The sequence below is a fragment of the Tiliqua scincoides genome, chromosome 6 (genome assembly GCF_035046505.1).
Source record: "Tiliqua scincoides isolate rTilSci1 chromosome 6, rTilSci1.hap2, whole genome shotgun sequence".
NCBI lineage: Eukaryota > Metazoa > Chordata > Lepidosauria > Squamata > Scincidae > Tiliqua > Tiliqua scincoides.
The window spans coordinates 39,286,869-39,312,651 of record NC_089826.1 but is presented as its reverse complement, the minus strand read 5'-3'; the positions used below and the strand labels follow the sequence as shown (position 1 = coordinate 39,312,651).

General features: G+C 44.9%; 1 protein-coding gene across 1 annotated transcript in view; it reads left to right on the top strand.

Moving 5' to 3' along the window:
* The window catches only part of TBC1D9 (TBC1 domain family member 9), a 79,785-nt gene extending 54,451 nt beyond the window's left edge, over positions 1-25,334 (top strand). Inside the window, exons 11-21 of the mRNA XM_066632125.1 lie at positions 2,271-2,388; positions 3,522-3,807; positions 6,143-6,272; positions 9,217-9,315; positions 9,411-9,479; positions 11,327-11,567; positions 14,380-14,445; positions 17,817-17,903; positions 21,187-21,261; positions 21,370-21,470; positions 23,206-25,334. Of these exons, the coding sequence (XP_066488222.1) occupies positions 2,271-2,388; positions 3,522-3,807; positions 6,143-6,272; positions 9,217-9,315; positions 9,411-9,479; positions 11,327-11,567; positions 14,380-14,445; positions 17,817-17,903; positions 21,187-21,261; positions 21,370-21,470; positions 23,206-23,907 (1,974 nt within the window). The 3' untranslated portion in view covers positions 23,908-25,334. The remainder of the gene's footprint in view (positions 1-2,270; positions 2,389-3,521; positions 3,808-6,142; positions 6,273-9,216; positions 9,316-9,410; positions 9,480-11,326; positions 11,568-14,379; positions 14,446-17,816; positions 17,904-21,186; positions 21,262-21,369; positions 21,471-23,205) is intronic.
* The last annotated feature ends 449 nt before the right edge of the window (positions 25,335-25,783 follow it).

The following is a 25,783-nucleotide window of genomic DNA, read 5'->3' as shown; positions in this document are numbered from 1 at the left end:
TACTTATCTTACAGGGTTGTTGCAAGGATTATAGCAAGATAAGATGTGTAAACACTTGAAAGTACTTTAAAATGCAGTTGTATTTATTATTATTGTGTACACTGAGCATTACTGAGGCAGCAGCACTTGCATGTAAGAGCAGGGCTCTATTTGCAGTCCCCAGAAGCTATACTGTGAGATCCAAGGGAGGTGCTCCTCGGTCCTTAGCAGTGTTTTTGCAGTGCAGAAAGTTCTTCCCTTCAATCCTCTGCATGCTACTCCAAGGCAGCATACTTTAAAAAAAATTAGTGCTTGTTGGGGTTGCTTGTGAAACCGATATTGTAATAATCCTTAGTGAGTTAAGTAAATATTATTATCCCCATTATTGCAGATGGGAAAAACTGAGAATAAGAGAGAGAGACTTGCTCAAGGCCACCTAGTGAGTTCATGAAGAAGCAAGGTTCAAATTGGGGAAATTCTGATTCTCACTGTGGTCCTTTAGCCACCACACTACACCTGTGGTCATGGATCAGCCCTGGTATGTAGTTATGATGCAATCCTAAGCACATCTACACAGAACTAAGTCTCATTCTGTTCAGTAGGGCTTACTCCCAGGTAAGGATGCAGCCCGAGTTTGTCTGCCCATTTTCAAGACACCTGAAGATATCTGAAGACATGAAGCAGCTGTGTGCAACTGAGAAGCCTTTCAGACGAATTTCCTGAGAGCTGTCAAAGAAACTGAGGGGGGAAATTTAGAATTAAACTCGTCTGGGTGCTTTCTCCAGATGATGCGTTAACAGTTTGGCCCTATTGCATCTAAGGGCCAGGCTATATGTAAAAATAATAATGGGTTTGTTTCTTGGTTTTTCATTGGTAAATGGCAGTCATTGAGTGGTTGGATCAGGATTGAGTGGGTGAGGAGGCTTTAATCCTTGGCTCTGACCAGGATCCTATCCCACTATTCCCCCTTCCAAGCTTCACTTTTGCCAATGTAAATCCAAACACACTGCAGCCAAACAAGCAATTAATGTTAATGTGCTGTTTGGACCATACTTTTGCAGAATAGTCCTGAAGATTCAAATGTGAGAGTGAAATAGATCTACACTGTGCGTAATAGGGGAAGGGACGTTGCCTCTTTGCAGAGGCAATAGGAATGTTGGTATGACCTTTCTCTTTTTTAACGGCTTGGTGATGTGCAGAAAAAGAGGAAAGAACCTGTTGCTTTGTGATGTTAGCAATTTCAAAACCTTCAGTTCCTCCCTTATCACTGCAAACCTTGTAACAGACCAGTTTCCTGGAAGATTACATTTTCAAGCTTGTGGTACTCTAACAAAATTAACCAACAATTGTGTACAAAAGCCTTAGTGAATAGGTATTGATGCCTGCATTGTGCTTGTTCCTCTGGGCCAAAGTGACAGGCATTTTTGGTCTGCTCTGTTGCTCTCTTGCAACTATGTGTGAAGCCATGCCTGCCTTCAGCACATTGGGCTGGCAAGGTGGAGTTTGGACAAAAGGAAATGAAATGGAACTGCCACCTAAAACTGTGCATTTAGTAGTAGCATACAAAATTCTTTTGTGATTGTTTTAATTTATGCATTAAAATAGTGCTCTCATGGCCACTTAGAAATTGAACTATGGGAGCACTAGCACTTGAGAAAACTGTTTCCATGAAGCAGCGTATTGTATAGTTTTGCTCAGGGCTGATGCAACTTGATGCCATCTCAGGTCCACCACCTCTGCAAAAACAAACAAGCAAAACTATGCTTACCATGCTGTTCATGAGCACTGTCATCAAACCTAGAAGCCCTGCACTTTGGGGTTTGGCAACAGCACATGAGGAGCATGGTAAAGAGGGGAATTACCTGCTTCTCTCTCAAGCAGATCACTGTGGCTTATGGTAGTGGCAGGTTGGAGAGAAGTAGTGGTAGCTGCAGCAGTGGCAGACTAGAGACAAAAGGCACCCCAAATTCACCACTCCCTTGGACCCCTCACAATCTGCCATGGATGCATCCCATCTCAGCTGACCTCATGGATAGTCTGGCCCTGATTCTGCTTATTTCAACCATATTAGCACATTCTTTTTCTTAGGTGTGTGTGTAGGGAAGGGGGGGGAGTCAGATTCACTATAGCGTGTTAAGGCGAGACAAATTGCAATATTCCTCTTACAGAAAATATTCTGTAGCATAGAGAACCACAGCTGCTTTCCAGAACTAGAGCCACTGCTTTCTTAAATCTGCAACTGAGAATGTTTAACATCTAGTGCATGTTTTTTCCTTCGCTTTCTTTTTTAGGCCATGAATATTGTTACATCAGTATTGCTTTTGTATGCAAAGGAAGAGGAAGCCTTCTGGCTGCTGGTGGCTTTGTGTGAACGCATGTTGCCAGATTACTACAACACAAGGGTTGTTGGTATGTTTCAGAACATTTTGAAAGAGCTGGGACTCTCAAACCTAGTTTTTAAGCTAGCAGGAAGGGAGGTTTCTTTTGCCAACAGGGGTTGCTTGAATTCACTGATGCAGAATGACAGCTGAGCAGTTGGGATTCTGCCTTGTCTCTTCAGAGAACTTGGTTTTTTATTACTTGCTGTGCATCATATCCAAACAATAGCCTTTCTGTATTTCATTTCCAGAGTGTAAAATCAGCAAACTATCTTTTGGCACACTGCAGAAACTAAACAAGGATACTGAGTTATGGCAACAAAATTATCCAAACAAGGGTAATAGGAACCAAAACAAGTAGGGGAGAAATTTTGATCATTGTGTTTAGTTTCAATTGTGTGAAACAGATATATTCTTTGCAATGGCTTGTTGGTTTTGCATAGTGCAAATGAATGGATGACAGACCTTTTTCTCCCGTATGAATCCACCCTCCCTGTGAGCTGAGGGGAGGCTCTGTTGGAGGTGCCAGCACTTTCAGAAGTATCGTTGGCGGTGAATCATGACAGGAGCTTCACTGTCTTGGCATCTGGCCTGTGGAATTTGTCTTCTGTGTGAGCATTTTAAAGGGGGCAGGGCAATGGTTCCCAAACCTTTTCAGCTAGCGGCTCCCTTGACTTATTGGACCATTGGCTGCCGCTCCCCATTAGGGCTACAATCCTATACATTGTATAGGGTGGCAGGGTTTTTTTTGAGGATTCCACTGCTCCCCTGGTTGGCTTCTTTGGCTCCCCAGGGAGCCATGGCTCACAGTTTGGGAACCACTGGGGTAGTTAAGACTATCCTGTTCCTTTGGCCTCTGTGGGTTTTTATTTCTCCTTGCTAGTGATCATTACTATGTTTTTTTTTTAGTTGGTTTTGCCATTTGAACTGATGTCATTTTAATTTTTGTTATCAGTTGGATGTTTGGTTTTAATAGTTGTGAGCCCCCTTAAGCTTTCTGTCTCATTAGGAAAGGCAGGATATAAATGTTTTTAAAGAAAGAACTCCTTTGAAGTTCAGTGCAACCTTTTTGGAAGATGTGTTCATTCTTTCCCTAGGTGAGTACAAATGTGCATTCTACTGAGTCCAGTTTCACATATGTAAAATATTGATGATGTCTTTCAGGTGCCCTGGTGGACCAAGGTGTGTTTGAAGAGTTGGCTCGGGACTACGTTCCACAACTCTATGATTGTATGCAGGACTTGGGAGTCATCTCCACCATCTCTCTTTCCTGGTTCCTCACACTCTTCCTCAGTGTCATGCCCTTTGAAAGTGCTGTAGTGGTTGTGGACTGTTTTTTCTATGAAGGCATCAAGGTGATATTCCAGTTGGCGCTGGCTGTGCTAGATGCCAATGTGGACAAGCTATTGAACTGTAAAGACGATGGTGAAGCAATGACAGTGCTTGGAAAGTAAGCTTTGCCTCTCCTGGCTTTGTTATTTGTGACATGCCCTGTAATTATAAACATCCCACTTTCACTGAGACTGTAGTAGCTTCCCTTTGAATCAGTAGTATTGGATTGCCAACAGTGTTTTTCATATAATAAAGAGAAAGCATACCCATTAAATGAAGGACTTTAATTCATCCAATTCTGTTTTGCCAGTTGGACCTTTGCTAGCACTGAGCAAGTTGACTGCAGTCTTGTTCTCTGCCTGTGGCATAGTTGCTTGATGTCCTTATAAGGCATTGTTTTGTACTTAGTCCACCTAATGGTTCCTTTAGCAAAGTATTGTTGGCTTTGACTGGCACTGGCTCTTTGAGGCATCCAAACAGAAGTCCTTCCCAGAGGGCTTTCAAAGATAGATAAATAAGATAAATACTTTATTGTCATTGTACAAGGTACAACGAAATTTCAATGCACTCCAAGACACGGACATAAAACATTTATACAACAATCATATAACACATTTAAATCCATCCCACATTCAATGCTACACACACATCTATTTATATAAATATCTCAAAATAAAAGTAAAATAATGCTCCTATTTCACTCAGAGGTGTAATAAATAGATAATAAAACCGGTAAACATTTGAAGATGCTATGTTATCACATTCCTAGTAACTTTTAATTTTACCTGGAAAAGTTAGGAATCACTATAGATCATCATGTATGCAAAGCTTATACATTACAACTGAGCTTTACTTCTGTGTCTTCTTATAGACTGTGCTACTTTTATGTTATTCAGGGTTTAATTGCAGGTTGCTGTGCCCCATGCAGAGATACAGTTCCCCATGCGCTTGGGAACTGTAAACAGGAAATTATTGCACACGGCTGGGAACTGAATGTGTGACATTTTGATTATCTTCATGATGTTGAATATTGTAGATTACGCAGGGAAGTGCACTGAATAATTTCGGACGCAATCCTAACTGGCAGTTATGCCAGCATAGGATGCCCTGGAGGGTCGCAAACGTGCCGTAAAGTACGTTTGCGCCTCCGTGGGAGGGAGCCGTGTTGGCACATGCAGATGTGCCGATGCGCGGAGGCTGGAAGATGCCTCCGCCGCGGTTGCCTTGCCGCTGCTTGTGATGGCGCGCCTGTGTCGACACAAGCCTAAAAGGTAGGTGTGGGGGTGCAGGGAGGAGGAGGGAGGGGGCGTTTCTGGGCGGGGGAGGGCGGTCCCGGGGGTGGGTGCATGGGGAGCCGGGGGCAGGGCTCCCAGCAGTTATGCCAGATCCCAACTCAAGCCGTCCGATCCCAATCTTCAAGCCGCACCTTTCTCCTCGGACTTGCGCCACCTCCAGAGGTGGCGCAGGTCCAAGGAGACCATTGGGACACGCAGCCCTTACACAGGGGTAAAGGGAAGAGCTTCCCCTTGCCCCTGGCTGAGCCACTGCTCGCTGCAAATCTGCTTTGGATGCAGCACAAGCCTCCTGGCTTGCCTGCTCCAGCACAGGTTTGGATTGCGCCCTTCGTGAGTTAGGGCAAATCTGTATTTTTGTATGGATAAATTTCAGACAACTGAATGTGATGTCTGTGCTATGAATGTGACTAGTCAAAGCATATGCACCACACCTGTATTTATCCCAGCTCTGCCAATATTTTTTTCCTTTAGCTAATGCCCCTTTCCAGTGGTCCCTCCTTAGGCAAGCCACCTTAGGCACCTTGTCACCTTAGGCAAGTCCCCTCCGCCTCAGCCCATAACTATGCAAAGTATATGTTTGAAACATCAACTTCATATATCATATGGATTTGATTGTAAGGGTCTACTACTGAATAGGCTTTTGCAAAAAATAACTGATATAATTTGTATGAAGCTCTTTCAGCTCCTAGAAGAGTCATGTGGCATTCTCATGATCTCTCAACTTTAAATTGAAATTTTGGGAGAAATGAAATATGTAGTGTTTTTTTTTAACTCCTCGAACTTGGATTACATAAGAACAGCCCCACTGGATCAGGCCATAGGCCCATCTAGTCCAGCTTCCTGTATCTCACAGCGGCCCACCAAATGCCCCAGGGAGCACACCAGATAAGAGACCTCATCCTGGTGCCCTCCCTTGCATCTGGCATTCTGACATAACCCATTTCTAAAATCAGGAGGTTGCACATACACATCATGGCTTGTACCCCATAATGGATTTTTCCTCCAGAAACTTGCCCAATCCCCTTTTAAAGGCGTCTAGGCTAGATGCCATCACCACATCCTGTGGCAAGGAGTTCCACAGACCGACCACACGCTAAAACATTAATTTTTCATGTGTGTCTAAAAGTGCTTCATGTGATTTTTCCATGTCATCTGTAGGTATTTGGATAGTGTGACGAATAAGGATAGCACATTGCCTCCAATCCCTCACCTTCACTCTCTACTCAGTGATGATGTTGGGCCTTACCCAGAAGTGGATATCTTCAGGCTCATCAGAACTTCCTATGAGGTATTTTGACCAATATGTCAGAGCTAAGACCCACAAGGGAGGAAAAGGAATAGCAAATCACACAGGCCTGTGGCATGTCAGCAACCACATACAGTGGGGCATAGGAACTAATTCTCAGACTTGCACACATAACTTGTCCACATATAATATTTGTTTATTTTTTAAAAATTATATCCTGCCTTTCTTAGAATGACTCAAGTTTGCTCACAATTACAAAAAATAATGTTAAATGCAATAAAACAAATAGAAACTACAAGCAGCTATAATAAAAAATTACAGAGTGAGAAAATAAACCTCAACACTGGGGAAAAGCTATTCTAGGTGAACAAAGTCCTGATGAAGCAACAAGGTCCTCAGCTGGCACTGAATGATGGACAAGGAAGGCAGCTATCGCACCTCACATGGGAGGAAGTTCTGTATTGTGAGGGCTACCATGAAGAAACCCTCTTGCATGTTGCCACCAACCGAGTCTCAGAGGACAGCAAAGTCTGCAGAACACATGGGATGTGGGGTGTAAACATGTATATCGTGTCTGCCACAAAAAAAAGGAGTGGATAGATCACACAGGTGGGACATATTGCTATATGGATGTGCATCAGCATGTCCAAAGTCAAGTGGCATTCAAATTGCTCTTGTGTGTGTTTGTGTACTGGGTGAAGTGAGAGGCCACATTTGCTTCCATGCTGTACTGCGTGCACATCTTATATATCATAGGCCATTGTGCATTGGTCCTATAAAATATTGTTCTATAAATGTTGTGTATAACACCTTTCTCAAAAGTCTGTAGTAGTAGTATAAACATATCTAAGTTTAAAGAGTAGGATATTTCTAGTCATTTGAATTGTTGCAAAGAATCTTCCATACTTTGTTTTTTTCTTTATGAAAAATTGTGCTGATAGTTGTAGTACTAATGGTTTCAGCTGGGGAATGAATTTGTGTGATTCTTTTTTCCATGCACAAGCAGCAGTAAAGGCAGAGCTAAGCCTACGAACCTTAGTTCAGGGATCTCCAAAACTGAGCCTGTGGGCCACATCTGGAATTTTATCTGGCCTGCATGGTTCCCCAAACTCTTGGGGCTAAAAATAGCTCAAAACATGCACTTTCAGGTCTCCCAGCATGAGTATATACCTTATTCAGCCACTAGAGGCACTGAATGTAATGCAGTATAATGAAATATTTTATTCCATTACATTCAGCACCTCTAGTGGCTGAATGTGGTATACACCAATGCTTTTTCAATCCTTTTCCAAAATTCATTTCCCCCTCTTCCTCTTCTAGTCAGTTTTGCCCTCTGCTCCCCCAATCCTTTTTCAAAACCCTTTCACCCCTGTTTCTTTGCAAGTCAATTTTGCCCTCTGCCCACCTCCTCCTTCCATCATTTCTTCATGCATTTATTATATATTCATTTTCCAGCCCTCAGCACCTTGTCAGATATACGATGCAGCCCTTGTGCTGAAAAGTTTGAGGACCCCTGCTTTAGAGTACATGTGTACTCTTTCTGAAATTGACACATGAGATAGTTGTGTGCAATGAACTATGCAGGATTCATGTCATTTGAGTGATTGCAGCTTTTTGCTGTCAGTAGTGTCCCTAGATTGTATGGGTACTTTGCTAGCTTCTAAAATAATGAGGGCTTTTGCTTCCAGGACTCATGATAGATCTGCAGCCACTTACTGTTTACTCATGTGCCCTGGTGATCCTGGAACCAGAACCGCATAATGCCGCCCCCCCCCGGGCCTTCTGAGGCCTCCAGAAGACCTAAAACCCCACTTCTGGTTTTCATCCAAAAACCATGTTTAAAGGCCCTTGGGGGGGGGGGGGGCTTTAAATCCCACTTCCTATTTTCAGACGAAAACTGGAAGTGGCGTTTTACACCCTTAGAAGGCTTTTGAGGGCCAGGGAAGCTTCCTATGTTACTATGGGTGCAATCCTAGAAAGGGCTTTGGCTGGCGCAAGTCTCTTGCGCCTGCCTGGGAGGGTCACAAACATGCCGTAAAGCATGTTTGCACTCCTTGAGAGGAAGACAGGTCGGTGCTCTGAGAAGCACTGGCCTATGGAGGCTGACATAAGCCTCCATGCCGGCTTCCTCTTGGATGCTTGTGTTGTCCCAAGTGGACCGACGCAAACGGAAAAGGTAGGCGGGAGGGAGGCGTTCCTGGGCAGGGGGAGGGCGGGCGGTGGGCGGCCCTGAGGGCAGGCAGTTGGGAAGCAGGAAGCGGGGCTGGGATCCGGCAGTTATGCCAAATCCCAACCCCTGTTCCCAGGGAGAACGGAGCGGCTTGAAGCGGCTCCAGAGGTGGCGCAAGTCCAAGGAGACCCATAGGGGACAGCAGCCCTTACACAGGGGTAAGGGGAAGAGTTTCTCTTTGCCTCTGGCTAAGCTGCTTCTGGCCACTATCCTACACTGGATAATGTGCAAGCCTCTTGGCTTGAATATAATGAGACTTAAGATACAGTACACAATTAAGTGCCGAAATCCCACCAATGTCACTGATTCTTAGCTGATCTAATATCCTCAGTGTTGCACCCCAGAGTTACATTTTTGTACTCTGTATTCCACTAGTATTGAGCATATCAGAGCATTTTTTTGTGTCTGATATAAGCAGAGGGAAAGTATGTAATATCTAGAGAAACAGGATGATCTAGTTGCTAAAATGTTGGCTAGAATGTTGATGTTGGCTCAGGAGGACCTGAGGTCAAATCCACCCCTCTATCATGAAGCTTACTAGGCAACCTTGGGCCAGTCACCATTTCTCAACCTAACTTACCTCATAGGGTTGTTATGAGGATAAAAGGAGGTCAAGGAGCCGTATAATTCCTGTGAAGAAAAATAAATAAGAAGCAGCTTTAGTATTTGCATCTGGTTTTGTCCTATACAAGTCTGCTTAGTGAACATAGAATGCATAAATATGGCCGCAAAGCTGAACTATAATTTTTCCTTTAGAAATTTGGTAGTATACGAGCAGATTTGATCGAACAGATGAGATTTAAACAAAGGTTGAAGGTGATCCAGACACTTGAAGACACCACTAAACGCAACGTGGTAGGTTCTTAGAATGCCTTTCTAGTACGTTTTCTTATATTTTGAAGCACAGATCTTTTACATGTGCTCAAACACTTCCTCTTACATTTTCAAAGGTGCGAACAATTGTGACTGAGACCTCTTTTACAATAGATGAACTGGAGGAACTCTATGCTCTTTTCAAGGTAAATTTGAAATAATTGTCTGATTTATAACTTTTCTTTTTTTATTTTATTTAATTTAAGATATAGGTACAGGGAAAATCAAAAATACATAAGTTAGAGGTAATACAAAAGGAAAAAACACTAGGGAATTGCAGAACTGTAGCTAATACTATTTTGTTTCTATAATTATCATCACTTAGATAGCTCCTAATTGTTTATCCAACCATTCATATAACAGGTTCCATAATTTCTGTATTCTCTCCATCCCGCCATCCCTCAGTCTTTCTGTCAAAACATCTATTTCAATAATTTCATACAGTTTCTTAATCCACATCTCTCTCATAGGAATTTCTGTCCACATCTTGGCATAAACTAATCTTTATAATATATATAACATTTTTTATAGATGGTACCTGTCTCCAGATAGGTTGGCAAAAATGTATCCCGGTATATGCAACAAATGTTGGAAATGTAAGGAGATGAAAGGGTCTTTTTATCACATGTGGTGGCTTTGCCCTAAGGCAAAAGAATTTTGGGAAAAAATACATAGAAATATCCAAATTATTTTTAATTGTGTTATACCCTTCGAACCAGAATTGTTTCTATTGAACATTTTCCCTGAAAGCTATAATAATGATTTCAGAAATATTTTGTTATACATAATCATTGCAGCAAGATTAGTTTATGCCAAGATGTGATTTATAACTTTTCTAGTGGTATTGCCAAATAGGTTGCAATATGTGTCCTCCTATATTTTTGTTGTCACCAGTTTTGACTGAATTTTTCTGTTAAAAGTTATGCTTAGGTGGATAGAGATAATATTTAACCTATAAAGCAGATGCAAGTATCTCATTCTCCTATTGATGCCAAATATATTGTGAGCATAATATTTTGACATGCCAAATGTCTTATCCAGCAGGGGTCTTCTTATGTTGTTAATAACCAAAGATTCATTCAGTCCAGCATCCTGCTTCCCACAGCCAACCAGATGTCTTGGGGAAGCAGAGCTTGAAAGCAACAGGCATCTCCTGCTGTTGTTCCCCAGCCATTGGTATTCATAGGCATACTGGTCTCTGAACCTGAACTTTCTGTGTGACCATCACAACTAATAGCCACCAATAGATCTGTCCCCTATGAATTTGCCAAATCCCCCTCTAAAGTTCTTTGACTTTAAATTGGCCATTTAATTGCCGTATAGCAGTAATCGACTGATTTTAACCAACGTTTCCTATTATTTTTTTCATAAATCATCATAATTTCAGATGTGGATTAAAATTATATGTTGGTTGAAAAAGGAACTGAGTGGGGACTGAGCAAGACCAGCTCTGTAGAGGCAACCTTCTTTTGATTGAAAGGAAAACTCTGTACCACAATACCAGAATTGAAGCAGAGGCACATGCCAATAGCTTTCTTGCTCGTATAGGTTGTTAAATGCTTCTTCATGTATGCGGACCTTAAATGGGGAAAGCCTAGGATTTTCCATCTCTATAGTTGGCCTTCCTTCCCTTCACTAATTTGCCAGGGAGAAGAGGAAGGTGCAGCCCATGCCTACTTCGCTATAAGAAGTCCATTCACAGGGGTCCAGTGTGGGTAGGAATCTGTGACCAGAAAAAAAGAAATTGTAATCCTCCTGTGTAAGGACTGTGCTACTTTTTTGTTCTGTGTGGAATTCAGTGCATGGATAGCACTCAGTGAATTGATCCTCCTGGCACTAGTAGCAGAACTTTCTCCATACCAACATTGGCCATGGTGCAATGCATTTGTCAGATTTGTACCAGCTTAAAAGAAACATAAATGGTAGACCCTGTCACTTTCATATTTACAAAGACTGTATTCGTATTTACAGCATTTGTTTTGCTTTTATTCAGGCAGAGCATCTAACCAGCTGCTACTGGGGAGGAACCAGCAATGCCACTGACCGCCATGACCCGAGCTTGCCTTATTTAGAACAATACCGCATTGATTTCGAGCAGTTCAAGGGGATGTTTGCTCTCCTCTTTCCATGGGCCTGTGGGACTCACTCTGATGTTTTGGCTGCACGCTTATTCAGATTGCTGGATGAAAATGGAGATTCCTTAATCAACTTCCGGGAATTTGTCTCTGGGCTAAGTAAGGAGAGCACTGCAAATGCCTGCATTAAGGCTGCTGTAAACTGTTTGATTAAGGCTATCTGTCTCTCCCTTCTTTGTTAACTGTGAAACTAATGGTTTGACATGCAACTCTATATGTGAGGCTCTTGCATTTCTAAAGGCTGTAAAACATGCAAATTCTAATAATTTTGATGCATTTATATATTTGTGACCATCTCATTTTCAAACAATGAGTGGTTGGGTTGGGTGAATTTCTGCTCCTATACTTGACTTTTTGAATCTGTTTGATGGGGAAGAGTTGGGCTGATGTTGGCCAATCAAAACATTTTTGTTGGGTTTTGATTCTTCAGTTAAAGTAACATAGGCCCAAATTCTAACCAACTTTCCAGCACTGGCATAGCTGTCCCAATGGGACATGTGCTGCATCCTGCAGTTGGGTGGCACTCACGGAATCCTCCTAAAAATAAGGAAATGTTTGTTCCCTTACCTTGGAGCTGCAATGCCCTTATATTTATTTGCTATATAATAACATAAGTTAATCTAAATATCACATTTTTTACAGTGTTTTATATTGAGGAAAATTGACTTGCTGTTAAGTGGCAGTTGAAATCAGCAGAATTCTTCATTTTAAAAGCCAAATAGCCTTTGAACTGAATTCAGCACAGTTTGTACTTGAATACCTTGGTTGTTGAGAATTTGAAAGGGGCACTTTGTGTATCAGTACAAAAAAATATTCCTTGCCATCTTTTCCTGGGGCCGTTCTAACAAAAGTCCAATTTTATCTAGCACATGTGATGCTCTCATATGGTCAAAATAATGAGAACAACACTCCATTGCTGTAAAATAGTTTGACAATGTTACAGGCACCACAATAGACATACAGTGCTGATGCATCACACAGGAAACGGTAAACTTGCTACTAGTCACATTTTCAAAACATTCTGCACCGTCTGTCCCCTTTTTTATGTACAGGGAAGGGAATCCAAATAAGTATTCTATTTATATTCTATATTATTCAAGTATGGGTCTTGCCTCCCTTACACATCTCTCCAGTGCTGGCCCACAACCTCCTAGAACCTGAAGCAATGCCCCAAGTGCTGCTGCCCTCCCATGCAATACTTTGCCACACCAAATGCTGCCACCCAGACATCATCTCTGCAACTCCTCCTCCCTGAATTTGAAGAAGGAAATTGAGCTGAAGAGGAACTGTGGAGGAGAAGAGAGTGGTGAGCTAGAGTAACCAGGTGCTGTGGTTCACAACTGTTCTTTCCTTCACACTTCCATTGTCTTCCCCTCTTCCTTTTCAGATGCAGAGAGTTAGAGAAGGAGTGGCAGAGGCATGCAGAGGTGGATGCACCCTTTCAATCTACTTCCTGTGGCTGCCTCAGTTGGCTTCATGGACCATGAACTCCATGGCTTTGCAACTTCCCCTCACTGTTTCTCAGCCGAGCACATTGTGACTGACAGAGGTCTTGCTGTACAAAAGGGATTCAGCAGACCGCTTCTCCCCAGGTCCCTAAGTCCAAGACTACACATGCTCTTTGGTGGATTATTCAAGTTCTTCTGTTCTGCATTAATTCAAAACCAGAACTTTGGAATTCCCTTATATCAATGTGTGTTTCATAGCTGTGGCTTCTGGTCACACAAAGACCCAGCCAGATATTCACTGCCCAGTATGCACTCCCTCGGAATTGTGCTAGAGATACCAATTCCCACAGCAGACTTTCAGAAACACTGGGGACTTTATTGTTATAGAGCCATCAATGTGCATTTTAAGTAGGTAAGAGGACAGGTGCCTGCTCAGAGGGGCTTACAGTCTAGACACAGACACAAGGGAGACTATTAAGGAAGGGGAAGGGAGATGAGGCAGGGTAAATGGGGAATGAATACAGGTTTGCCTGCGTTATCCATGGGTACGCAACCCGTGTATTTCTTCATTTGTGGGTTCCTAAACCTGTGGGGGCTGGCAGACCTGGACCCTCTGATCCAGAGGGTCTTTGGAGCCCTTGCAGAGTCTGCATGCGTGTCCACCAGTGGCCTCTGCGGGCCTCAGAATAGAATGAAAAATGAAATGAAAATGGTGTGCATCCACCTGTGCGCATCCACCTGTGGGTCTCAGAATGGCTGTTAGAATGAAAAATGGTGACTTCTGGGTTTTTTGCCAAACTGAAAGTTGGATTTATGTGCCTTTAAAAGGCATTCTGAGGGCCAGGGAAGCCACTGAGGGCTTTTCTGGCCCTCAGAATTTATCTTAAAGTTATTAATGCAACTTCCAGTTTTGCAGAAAAACCCAGAGGTTGCCTTTTCTCATTCTAACAGCCATTCTGAGACCCATAGGTGGATGCGCACAGCCTCTGCGGGCTTTAGAAAGCCTCAGGAGGCAACTCGATCAGTGCTCCAGTCACCTTCAGAGGTTTTAAGGGCCCTGATATCCATGGATTCCAACATCCATAGCTTTCAGTATCTGCAAGGGTTCCAGGAACAAAATCTTCATGGATAATGAGGACCCTCTGTACGTGATTATTTCATCTGTGTCTACTTAGCCTTGCTGCAGTAATGTAAGGGAATTAGAGCAGTGATTTTCTTTTTTCTTTTTCTTTTGTCTTCCCATGGCACACTGACCTCTATGGTCATCAGCTCTTGTGATGTCACTTCTGGGAGACTCTTCTGGGTTTTGTGGCTCCGTTTGTAGAGCAACTGTCTGTTGTAATGGTCTGTCTCTCTTCCTCTGCTGGCTCCTTAGTAATTTAGAAATCTGTGGAAGATGGTGTATATTGTAGACATTTAAACATAATTAGCAACTCCAGTCTAATCAACACAACTTCTTCTAGGTGCAGCATGCCATGGAGATCTTACTGAGAAACTAAAGCTGCTGTATAAAATGCATGTTTTGCCTGGTGAGTAATCATAGAGACATTCCAGATACTTTACAATGCCACAAAAGCCTCTTTGAGGTGCATTTGTTCTAGCCCATTTCAACTCACTGAGCAGGGTTGATGCCAGGCTATTTTGCACCCTAGGAAAGGCTAACTACTTGCACCCTCCTCCTTCCAAAAATTGCCAGCTTCGATTTTCAAAAACAGATGACTTGTAGAAAACATGGAAATCATTAAACTTGAAACTGCTGAATTTATTTTAAATTGCAAAAATAAATATAGATCTGTGCCCCTCAAAGTTCTGTACTATGCCCCTCTGAGGTCTGTACCTTAGATGGCTGCCTAGTTGTTGTTGTTGTTGTTATTATACTACTTTATTTTTACCCCGCCTTTCTTCCCGAAGGGACTCAAAGCAGCTTACAAAACAAGGTTAAAACAAGTTAAAAACATAATTTAAAAGCAGATAAAAACATGACATCATAAAAACAGTAGTCAGATAAAAACTAATCAGGTAAGAGCATAGGGCAGCAAATTAGAAAAGGATCAGGCCTGTGAGCAGATGTTAAAAAATGTTAAGAGATGTTAAAAAGATGTTAAAAAGGCCAGAAACTCAGGCTTGTCTAAACAGAAGGGTCTTCAGGCCTCGCCAGAAAATTACAAGAGAGGGAGCCGTTCTTAGGTCAAGGGGAAGGGAATTCCATAGTGTTGGTGCCACTACTGAGAAGGCCGTATTTCTTGCCGCCGCCTGCCGTACCTCCCGAGGCGGCGGCACTTGTAAAAAGGCATCTCTGATGACCTAAGAGGACGAGCCAGACTGTACGGGAGTAGGCGATCTCTAAGATACCCTGGCCCAGAGCAGTATAGGGCTTTAAAGGTCAAAACCAGCACCTTGAATTGGGCCCGGAAACGAATGGGCAGCCAATGTAGCCCCCGGTGAAGTGGACTGACAGAGTCAAGCCACCTACCTCCAGTAAACACGCAGGCCGCCGCATTCTGCACTAGTTGCAATTTCCGAACCGTCTTCAAGGGCAGCCCCACATAGAGCGCGTTACAATAATCTAGCCTCGATGTCACCGTGGCATGGATCACCGTGGCCAGGTCTGCATGATCCAAGTACAGCCGCAGCTGGCGCACCAGCCAAAGCTGAGCAAAGGCCCTCCTGGCCACAGCCGCAACCTGGGAATCCCCAAGCTGCGGACCTGTTCCTTCAGGGGGAGTGCAACCCCATTCAGTGCAAGCCAATACTCCAGCACCTGCATCGAGGGTTTCTGAACCAGGAGAGCCTCTGTCTTATCTGGATTTAATTTCAGCTTGTTAGCCCCCATCCAGATCCTCACTGCCTCCAGACAGCGCTCCAGGATCTCAACCGCCACCCTGGAGTCTGGAGGAAAGGAGAGATAGGGCTGGGTGTCATCAGCATATTGATGGCACCCCACTCCAAATACCCAGATGACCTCTCCCAGCGGTTTCATGTAGATGTTAAATAGCATGGGGGACAGAATTGAACCCTGTGGCATCCCGCACCTCAAGGGCCAGGGTGTTGAACAGGCATCCCCTAGTACCACCATCTATGACCAATCCTCCAAGCAGGAGTGGAACCACTGTAAAACAGTGCCTCCAACTCCCAGCTCAGCCAATCGGCCCAGAAGGATACCATGGTCGATGGTATCAAAGGCTGCTGAGAGGTCCAGCAGGACCAACAGGGACGCACTCTCCCTGTCCAGTCCCCAGCATAGGTCATCCACCAAGGCGACCAAGGCGGTTTCTGTCCCAAAGCCTGGCCTGAAACCAGATTGAAAAGGATCCAGATAATCCAGATAATATCATAGCTGACCTCATGATAACACTGGCTCTGCCACTGAGAGATTTATGTTCCCAGTTAATGAATTGAGAGAGAGAGAGAGAGAGAGAGAGAGAGAGAGAGAGAGAGAGAGAGAGAGAGATGTGTCCTGCAGTCCTGTTATGGGGTAACAAACTAAATAAACATCTTTGCAGCACTTAATTAGTGTAGGTATTCAGTCTTTTGTTATTATAAAAACAAATACAGGTGCAACCTATTTATCCAAGGATTCTTTATCTGCAGATTTGTCTCAACTTGAATGGGGTGGGGGGAACTGAAAGTCACACACACCTTTGCCTCCTTTGCCCTGTGCTGGCCTCTGCTTCCTTTCCAGGCAGCCCAAAACACTGCAAAAAGGCTCTGCCTTGTCCAGACAGGGAAGTAGCCCTGGAGCCATGGAAGAGGTTCCCCTTGCCAAGGAACAGTAACACTCTTGGAGCCTCTGAGGCAGCAAAGAGGCTGAAGAGGGAAAGGGGGGGCAGAAAACCTCTGTAGCCAGAGCAAGGGGGATTGTGCGTGCTCATTTGCTCACTCTCTCTCTCTCTCTCTCTCTCTCTCTCTCTCTCTCTCTCTCACTCACACACACACACACACACACACACACACACACACACACACACACACAGGGGCAGGTGCGGTAGCAACAGGGGACTGCTTTAAAATACCCAGGGAGTGTTTGCTGAATTCCCCCTCCCCCCTGAGATGGTGCAGGCTTTGTTGCCTATGGAAACAAAATAGCCCAGCAAGCAAGTCTTCTCAGCAGGCAAAGCATGAGATTTAGTCTGCAATCCTCTCCACACTTTCCTGGGAGTAAGCCCCATTGACTGGAATGGGACTTATTTCTGAGTAGAAATGCATGGGACTGGACTCTTAAAAGCTCAGCATCCCACCTGTGAAAGAAGTGGGACAGCTGGCAACAGGAGGGCTGAGTACGGAGCAGAGGAGGGGGAGGCGAAGGAGCGGAGGGAATTGATAACAGCTGCCTTAGTTTCCTTCCAGCCTCAAGTGTCATGTTGCAGCTTATTTGCTTAACTCTATGGAATTTAGCACAACACGTTTTTTGTTAATCGCGCTGAGTCACGGAATGGAACTAACTTGGATAAATAGGCTCCACCTGTATGTTTGCAGTTAAATTGGGTCAATTTTAGAGAGAGCAGATGTGTGTGTGGCTTGAGATGTGCATCAGTGAGCCTCTGAGAACCTATTTATGCCAGCAAGGACCAGATTTTAGCCTTTGTTCACAAAATTAGAATTTGTTGTTATAATTCAGGCTGCATAGATAATAAATCTTATAGTGGCAAGGTGCTTTTAAAGACTGTCTAATAATCCATGGATAGAACACATTGCCAATAGGAAATGCTTTTTCATTAACTTATCCATTAATAATTAGCTCTTGTCCTGAAACCATAAGTATTGTTTTTATAAACTCATAAGTATATGTGTAAGGGTGTTTCATTATGGGTTATACTGCCTTTTTTATGTATCCATCAAAAAGGTGATTTTGACCACCCCATCTAAAGTATGCCGATACGTGATTTTTTTGTGTGTGCAGACCCATCCTCTGACCAAGAAGAACCAGATTCTGCTTTTGAAGCAACTCAGTACTTCTTTGAAGACATCACACCAGAGTGTACACATGGTACATGATTTTCAGATTTATTCTCTTGCTTCTTCCCCAGAAAATTGATATTTTAATACGCCCCCTCTGTTTTCCCTCTTAATATCTGGAAGGATGATTCTTTTAGATGGAATCCTCTTTTATGCTGAACCCCTTGAGAGTCCTCAAGTAACATATTCAGTATGCAAATTCATAAATGCCCCAAACATGTGCAATGGCCTAGTAAGTAGCTGGAAAACATTTTCATTTTTTAAAAAAATGTAGCCCACAATAGACCTAAAGATAGTTGCTGATTTGGCTCTCACAAATTTTACTGCATACTGCTTCTTTGGGAGAAGAGGGACCACGTGCACACAGATAAGTGGTGGAATGTAGATTGTGGTAAGCTTCAGACAAGTTTACAAAATAATCATTCCATGTAAGTTTAAATCAATAGATGACCATAACAAGATCTAGCTACTAGTGCAGTGCCTCCTTCCTGAGACACCTCCCCCCCAAATCTTGAAATAAACAGTCTACAAAAGGGGTCCTAGCACTCTTTCTACTAGTGTGCTCCACTCTCCCCCAGTGTTTTCAGGACACATCATAGAGAACAGATGGAATTATGACAAGGAGGAAAAAGTAAACTAGGGAAACATGCACACACATTTCCCCAAGGGTTGCTGTAATGTATCAAAATTACCCCATAATTTACACTAAGGTGCTAGGTGCATTTTCATCTTTCACATCTGAAGATGTGGTAAAGCAGGGGTGCTCACACTTTTTTGGTTCGAGAGCTACTTTGAAACCCAGCAAGGCCCAGAGATCTACCCTCCAGGGGGGCAACATGGGGGGTGATGAGAAGTGGGGTGACTCCATGTGTGGGGCCATGGGGAGGGGTTGGGGAGCCCTCCAGGGGGGCAACTTGGAGGGGTGATGGGAAGTGGGGGGACACCAGGTATAGGGCCAGGGGGAGGGGTTGGGGAGCCCTCCAGGAGAGCAACTTGGGGGGTGATGGGAAGTGGGGGGACACCAGGTGTGGGGCCAGGGGAATGGCTGGGGAGCCCTCCAGGGGGGCAACTTGGAGGGGTGATGGGAAGTGGGGGGACACCAGGTATGGGGCCAGGGGTTGGGGAGTCCTCCAGGAGAGCAACTTGGGGGGTGATAGGAAGTGGGGGGACACCAGGTGTGGGGCCAGGGGAATGGCTGGGGAGCCCTCCAGGGGGGCAACTTGGAGGGGTGATGGGAAGTGGGGGGACACCAGGTATGGGGCCAGGGGTTGGGGAGCCCTCCAGGAGAGCAACTTGGGGGGTGATGGGAAGTGGGGGGACACCAGGTGTGGGGCCAGGGGAGCAACTTGGAGGGGTGATGGGAAGTGGGGGAACACCAGGTGTGGGGCCAGGGGAGCGGCTGGGGAGCCCTCCAGGGGGGCAACTTGGAGGGGTGATGGGAAGTGGGGGGACACTAGGTGTGGGGCCAGGGGGAGGGGTTGGGGAGCCCTCCAGGAGAGCAACTTGGGGGTGATGGGAAGTGGGGGGACACCAGGTGTGGGGCCAGGGGGAGGGGTTGGGGAGTCCTCCAGGAGAGCAACTTGGGGGGGTGATGGGAAGTGGGTGGACACCAGGTGTGGGGCCAGGGGAGTGACTGGGGAGCCCTCCAGGGGGGCAACTTGGGGGCAGCCCCACACCCTCTTCCCCGCCCACCCTCCCTCCACCCCGAGGCGCCTGCTCAGCTCACCCTCTGGGAGTAGGAAAAGTTCTCCAAGGGCGCCGCAGGGCTGATCCCAGCCTCGGGAGGAAGTTGGCGACGCGAGGCAGCGCAGCCCAGCCGCGCCGCGCTTCCTCCCGGGCTCCCCTTACCTGTCCCCAGGGAGGGGGTCTCGGCGGCGCTCTTTTTCGCCCCTTTCATTGATTGAGGCCCTGCTTTCCCCCTTGCCTGGCTTCCCAGTGGGGAGGACCCCCAGGCGGCCGAGCCACATGGCTGCTGCTCACCTGGCCTGCCCGCAGCGCCAGCTGCACCGCCACTTCCATGCACTCCTTCCAGGGGTCGCCTCCCCCGGCAGCCTCCTGCTCCCCGCCGGGCTTCATGGCAGCTTCTTCTTGGCTGGAGCGCACTCGCCTCTGCGGGCGGGCGGCACGGCTCTCTCTGCGCTGCAACTTTCTCGGAGCTGCTGCTGCTGGAGGCGGAGAAGGGAGCTGTGTCCCCGGGAGGAGGCATCCCTCCGCTGCGGCCACGGGCTCCCTGCTGCTCTGCTCCCCAGCCCTGGCAGCGGCTGCACCACGGAGACCCGGACTGACACTGCAAGCCCTGCTCGGCACCGCCTCCCCGGCCGGAGTGACGGCGCTCTCCACCCAACCGGGCCCCGCGCCGAGCTCGCCCAGGCTGGCGCGGCCCTGAAGCAGGCTGTGTGCGGACAGGGCTGCAGGAAGTGCCTCGCTTCTGTCGCTCACACCCTCCTGCAGAGCTGCCTCCTCCCAAGTGGCAGCAGGATCTGGCCCCCCTTCCTGCAAAGCAGCCCCAATCCCACCCCTGATCATCGGAGATGCAGCTTCCTGAACTGCTAGAAAGAACTTCACAACCACTTGGGGGGAGTAGACAAGAATAGCCCCTTTTCTACTGCTGGGGGACACGTGTCTCTGCAAGAACAATCAGGCATGCTGGAATGCGCACAATGGCCCAAGTTGTATGCTCGGGTATCGCGCGCCGAGCCTCCCGTCCGCCATGTTGAAAAGGGCAGGAAAGAGCCCCGGAGCTTCCTGATTGGCCCGCCATGTTGAAAGGGGCGGGAAAGAGCCCCGGAGCTTCCCGATTGGCCCGCCATCGCATCCGGGACACTCGGCGGCGCCGGGCCAATCGGGAAGCTCCGGGGTTCTTTCCCGCCCCTTTCAACATGGCGGATGGGAGGCTCGGCGCGCGATCGACTGGATTTTGCTTGGCGATCGACTAGTCGATCGCGATCGACATCTTGAGCACGCCTGTGGTAAAGTCAAGTGTCAGTCCAAACAAATGGCACTTCAAGGACAATGACAAATAGAGATGGATCTCTGCCCTTCCCTCTAGGATGCCACCAACCAAAAGCTCCACCTTCAACATCTTGAAGGGTTCAACAAGTCTCCCAGCATCTTTTTTCAAAATTTTCCTCAGAACATGGAGGCCAGTCATTAGAGGGTTTGCCTGTCAGTTGTTTCTTGCTGCTCTGTAGCTCTTAAGGCTGCATGTCTCTAAAATCTGGCTGATTTTGGTTTTCCTACGCTTTTGCTTGTGGTTATTTTGTATAAATCCAGATGATTCTCAAATTACAATTTTGTTTTCTGAATATTATTAGTTGTCGGTGTAGACAGCAGGAACAAACACGGAACCGACGAGGGCTTTGTTAACGTGAGTGTGAAAATGGAAAAAGGTATGCATGTCATCTGCTTTTCAGACTGAATGGGGGAAAATACTCCATTCTGGAAAAATTCAAAGTTAAATGCCTGTCTTTTGTTTTGTGGGAAATTGATTTGAATAGGTAAGAAGAATTCTCAAGAAAATAGGAATTACCTTAGAATGTGGAGCCAAGAGAATAAATCCAAAGCAAAGAGTGCAAAGGATTTACCCAAACTAAATCAGGTAAATGTTGGCACATTTGGATAATGTACCGCTTATCAGATTCACTGAGAGCTCCTGGTGCTCATGACATCCTAATCCATCAAGGATGATCTGAATGAAGAAACAGAGTTACATACACAACTCACCCTCTGGGTTGAGTCCTGTACATACAAACAGGGCTAGCCCAAACAGGAAACAGACTGAGTTTACAATCCTGCCCTCACTCTCCTGGGAGTAAGCCCCTTTGACTATAATGGGGCTTACTTCTGAGTAGACATGCATAGGATTGGGCTCTGGAGCAACTGCTTCGGTATCAGATTGGCAGGCAGGGCTCACAGTATGCTTCCACCCACCTCCTTCTCAACTATTGTTTTTGTTCTTTTTTTCCTTCACACTTCCTTTTTCATGCCATTCCCAATTTTTTTTTTTAAATCCAGGGAGCATCAGGAGGAGGGAAAACAGCCATAAGGGCAAGGGCTGGTACAGGGAGTTGCATTTGGTTTATTGTTGCAGGTACTGCAATGTCCTGGGCTGACCCTGCATGCAAAAGCATGTTGCACAGTAGAAAACCTCATATCCAATAGCTGGGTCTCCACCTGGGTTTGAGTCTGCAGGTGCAGTTCATATTGAGGAAAGCATTATCATTAATACTGCACCTAAACCGCAGTGCATCAAATACAGGGTCCTCTTTCCTGCCCTCCCAGCTGGTTACACAGGCCAACACACATTTTGCTTCCTTAAACGTTACACCAATTCCTGGGTATATTTGGGGTGCCGATTCCAAAAATGGCATCCGTTTTGCCCTATCATGTCTAGTTTTGGAGACACGGCATAACCTCTTTAGTGAATGGTTCAAGCAGCTTCCTCATGAGGAAGCCTACACCATGGCTTCCTCATGAGGAAGCTGCTTGAACCATTCAATAATGAGGCTATACTGTATCTCCAAAAATTGACGTGATAGGGCAAAACGGATGCCATTTTTGGAATCAGCACCCCAAATTCATACGAAAACCACCATAAAGTTTGGGGAAAACTTTTTTGACCCTCAATTTCATAGGCCTGTGTTATCAGAGCTGTCACTCCTGAAAGCACCAACTACTATATGCTACAGCTGTACAGAAGGATTCTTAGACCAGCCCCTTAGATCTTTTTTTAAACTCTGTAAAGCTAATCTAAAATGGTGAATTTGGCCTATATAGTGTTAATGGTCGTTTTTAAGAGGAAGGGAACTATGGATAGCTTGGGGCAGGGGTTCTCAAATGTCTTGGGAATAAAGCTCCCAAGGTAGTTTGTGTGGGGCAAGGAAAAGGCAGCAATACAGGGGCAGGGTTTTTTTTTAACCTACCTTACCTGCTGCCAGGGTCCAGGGGTGTGTGGTGAAACTAGCTATTGTGACCCACTTCCGGTCACGATTGTGTAACCGGAAGTGGGTCGCAATTGCTATTTTCACTTTCTCAAGCTGCAGGGAGCCCTGCAGAGTGTTCCACAGGGCTCCCTGCACCCTGGCAGCTGGTAAAGTAGGTTAGAAAAAAAAAGCCCCCTTGCCCCTGTGCGATCCTGGGTATCATGTTGCTGCCTTCCCTCTTGAGAATCACTGGCCTGGGAACATTCTGATGCTTTGTCACTGCTTACATGAGCAGGGGGAAAACCTGATCACTTCCAAGGATGGGAGACTACTGGGAACCTCATAAAAGCAGGATGTAATGTATAATAAATATTTTAAAACCACAAGATGGTATTTCTCTCTTACATCTAGGGGCAGTTTATTGAATTGTGCAAGACAATGTATAATATGTTCAGTGAAGACCCCAATGAGCAGGATCTCTACCATGCCACTGCTGCTGTGACAAGTTTGCTTTTGGAGATTGGTGAGGTTGGTAAGTTGTTTAGTGTCCACCCTATAAAAGAGGCTGAGAATAGTGGTAAAGATATTCAGAATGCTCTGCTTCAGAAGAAGGGGAGCCAGCAGTATCACCTTGAACAGCGCAATCCTTTCCAAGATGGCTTCCTTGCTGACGATGAAGACAACATATGTAATGGTGCACAGATGGAGGACATTAAGCTGGAAGACTCTTCTCCGAGGGACAATGGAGCTGGTTCCTCCATGCTTATTTCTGACGATGATACGAAGGATGACAGTTCCATGTCTTCCTACTCTGTCCTAAGCGCAGGCTCCCATGAGGAAGATAAGCTACACTGTGAAGACATTGGCGAGGATACAGTTTTGGTGCGAAGTAGCAACACCACCACCCTGCCTAGAAGCACAAGCATCGATAGAGACTGGGCCATCACCTTTGAGCAGTTTTTGGCTTCTCTCTTGACTGAACCGGCCCTTGTGCGGTACTTTGACAAGCCAGTGTGTATGATGTCAAGAATAACTAATGCTAAGAATGTGCGGATGATGGGCAAGCCCATAACATCTGCAAGTGACTATGAAATCTCTGCTATGTCTGGCTAAGGACACCCAATAGGAAGAGAATATGGTGGTGTTTTGTTTTTTTTAAAACTTTTAGGGTTTTATGACATTTATTACTGTTTGGCACAGGTCCTGGTGTTTTCAAAACATGGTAGTTCTTGCTGGTGTGAACATGTCAGGGTGTAAATCTATACTTATCTTGAATTATAGTCATGTTTTTCTCTGTGGGAAACATTACCAGAAACCAGAATGCTTACTTAAGCCAATGTATTGCAGGGATGGGGGGGCTCATTGTCAGTAATGTGTGTATTAGCCTTGCTGTCCATGGATAAATGATGACAATTGGTTTCAGTTTTAACTCTAGAAATGGACAATGTTTTTGTGTGCGTTTTAAAAAAATAAACCTGAAATCTTGGGGTACAGAAAAAACAGGAAAACCTTAATACCCCAAGCACTGCATATGCTGCAGTTGAGCTCCTTCATGTACTATCTTTTCCATTCATTTTGCTGGGTGGAAATAGTAGCACTGTTTGTATCCTTTTGTTTGCACAGAGCTACTCTTTTCATTGAAATGAATGGTAAAGTGGAACCTATTGCAGACGGTGCAAAATGTGTGTGCACAGGAGCCCCTGTGCATATAAGGAATTGTCAGGCCAAGTAAAAAGGGATGCTGTCAACTTGTTTAGGATTCAAAAGTAAGTTCTGAGCAGCATCACTGGTAGATGTCTCTTAATAATCATTTTCTTAAGGCTAGCAATTCCGAATTCTTTTTTAAACTACTTCTTCAGGGATACTGCCAGAAACCTGCCTTGACAATTGTCAACATCCTAACCTAAACAATTCATAGTACCCCTTTTTAAAAGGAGAGGGTTTAAAAAAAAAAATCAAAAATGTAGATAATTCTGTGGTGTTGACATTTTAAACCTAAGCATTACCATGATTCTAGTGTATTGTAGGTTAAGAATTCATAGTTGAATTACCTAAATCTTCATTTAAACACTTATTAGCAGGAATGTAATCTGAAAAAAAAATCTGCAAGACAATGTAACTGAATGTTTGAAAGTCTAAATGAATGAAAACACGGTCACTTTATTATATATAATAATGTAATGATGTAATGAATATGTTGAATGACAAATGGAGCACCTGCACTTTGAATCCTTGCTTCTTTTTCAGAAATACTCAATGGATATGATCCCATCTCACTATGGATACACTACCCATGCACAGGAGGGTTCTGATAGAGTCCTGTTTTCCTGCTCCCACACTGCCTGTGGATAGGGTGCGTGAAAGGGAACTGTGTCTGTTGAGCCGAGGGGAATCCTCCACCTATGAGCACTGTATCCATGATGGGACTAGGTCATACCCAATGTTTTAAACATTTTGTAGCAGATATTTAATTCACAGATTATTAAGTCAGCATCATTCTTACATGCTTGAATTATTTTTGTTGCCTTTAAAAATGTATTTCTACCATCTTTTTTGTTTTTTAATAAATTGTATATTACAATCATGTTACTTTTCCAGGTTTTTTTTTTTAGCCAAAGCGATTCCTTTAATTTTTATTTAAGATGCTTAAGCTGTCTGAAATGGTTTTAACCACAATAGGGTAAATGTGAACAAGGTTTTGTTTTTTTAATTAAACTGGTATCAAATGGAAAACGGTAATAGTTTGTCATGATATGACTCTTCCAGCATGAATCATAGAACACAATTTCCATTTACAATTTCCTCATCTATCAATTGGTAGGCTTAAATCCATGAAGCCTTCTCTGGCACTCAAACAACATCTGCATAACAATTTTAATATCAATGCTCAATGGAAAGCTAAATGGGCAGTTGCATGCTCAGAAACGGGTAGTTATATAGACGATCCTACACTTAAGGTGCCAGGTTTCGACTTACCTTGCCAGCACTG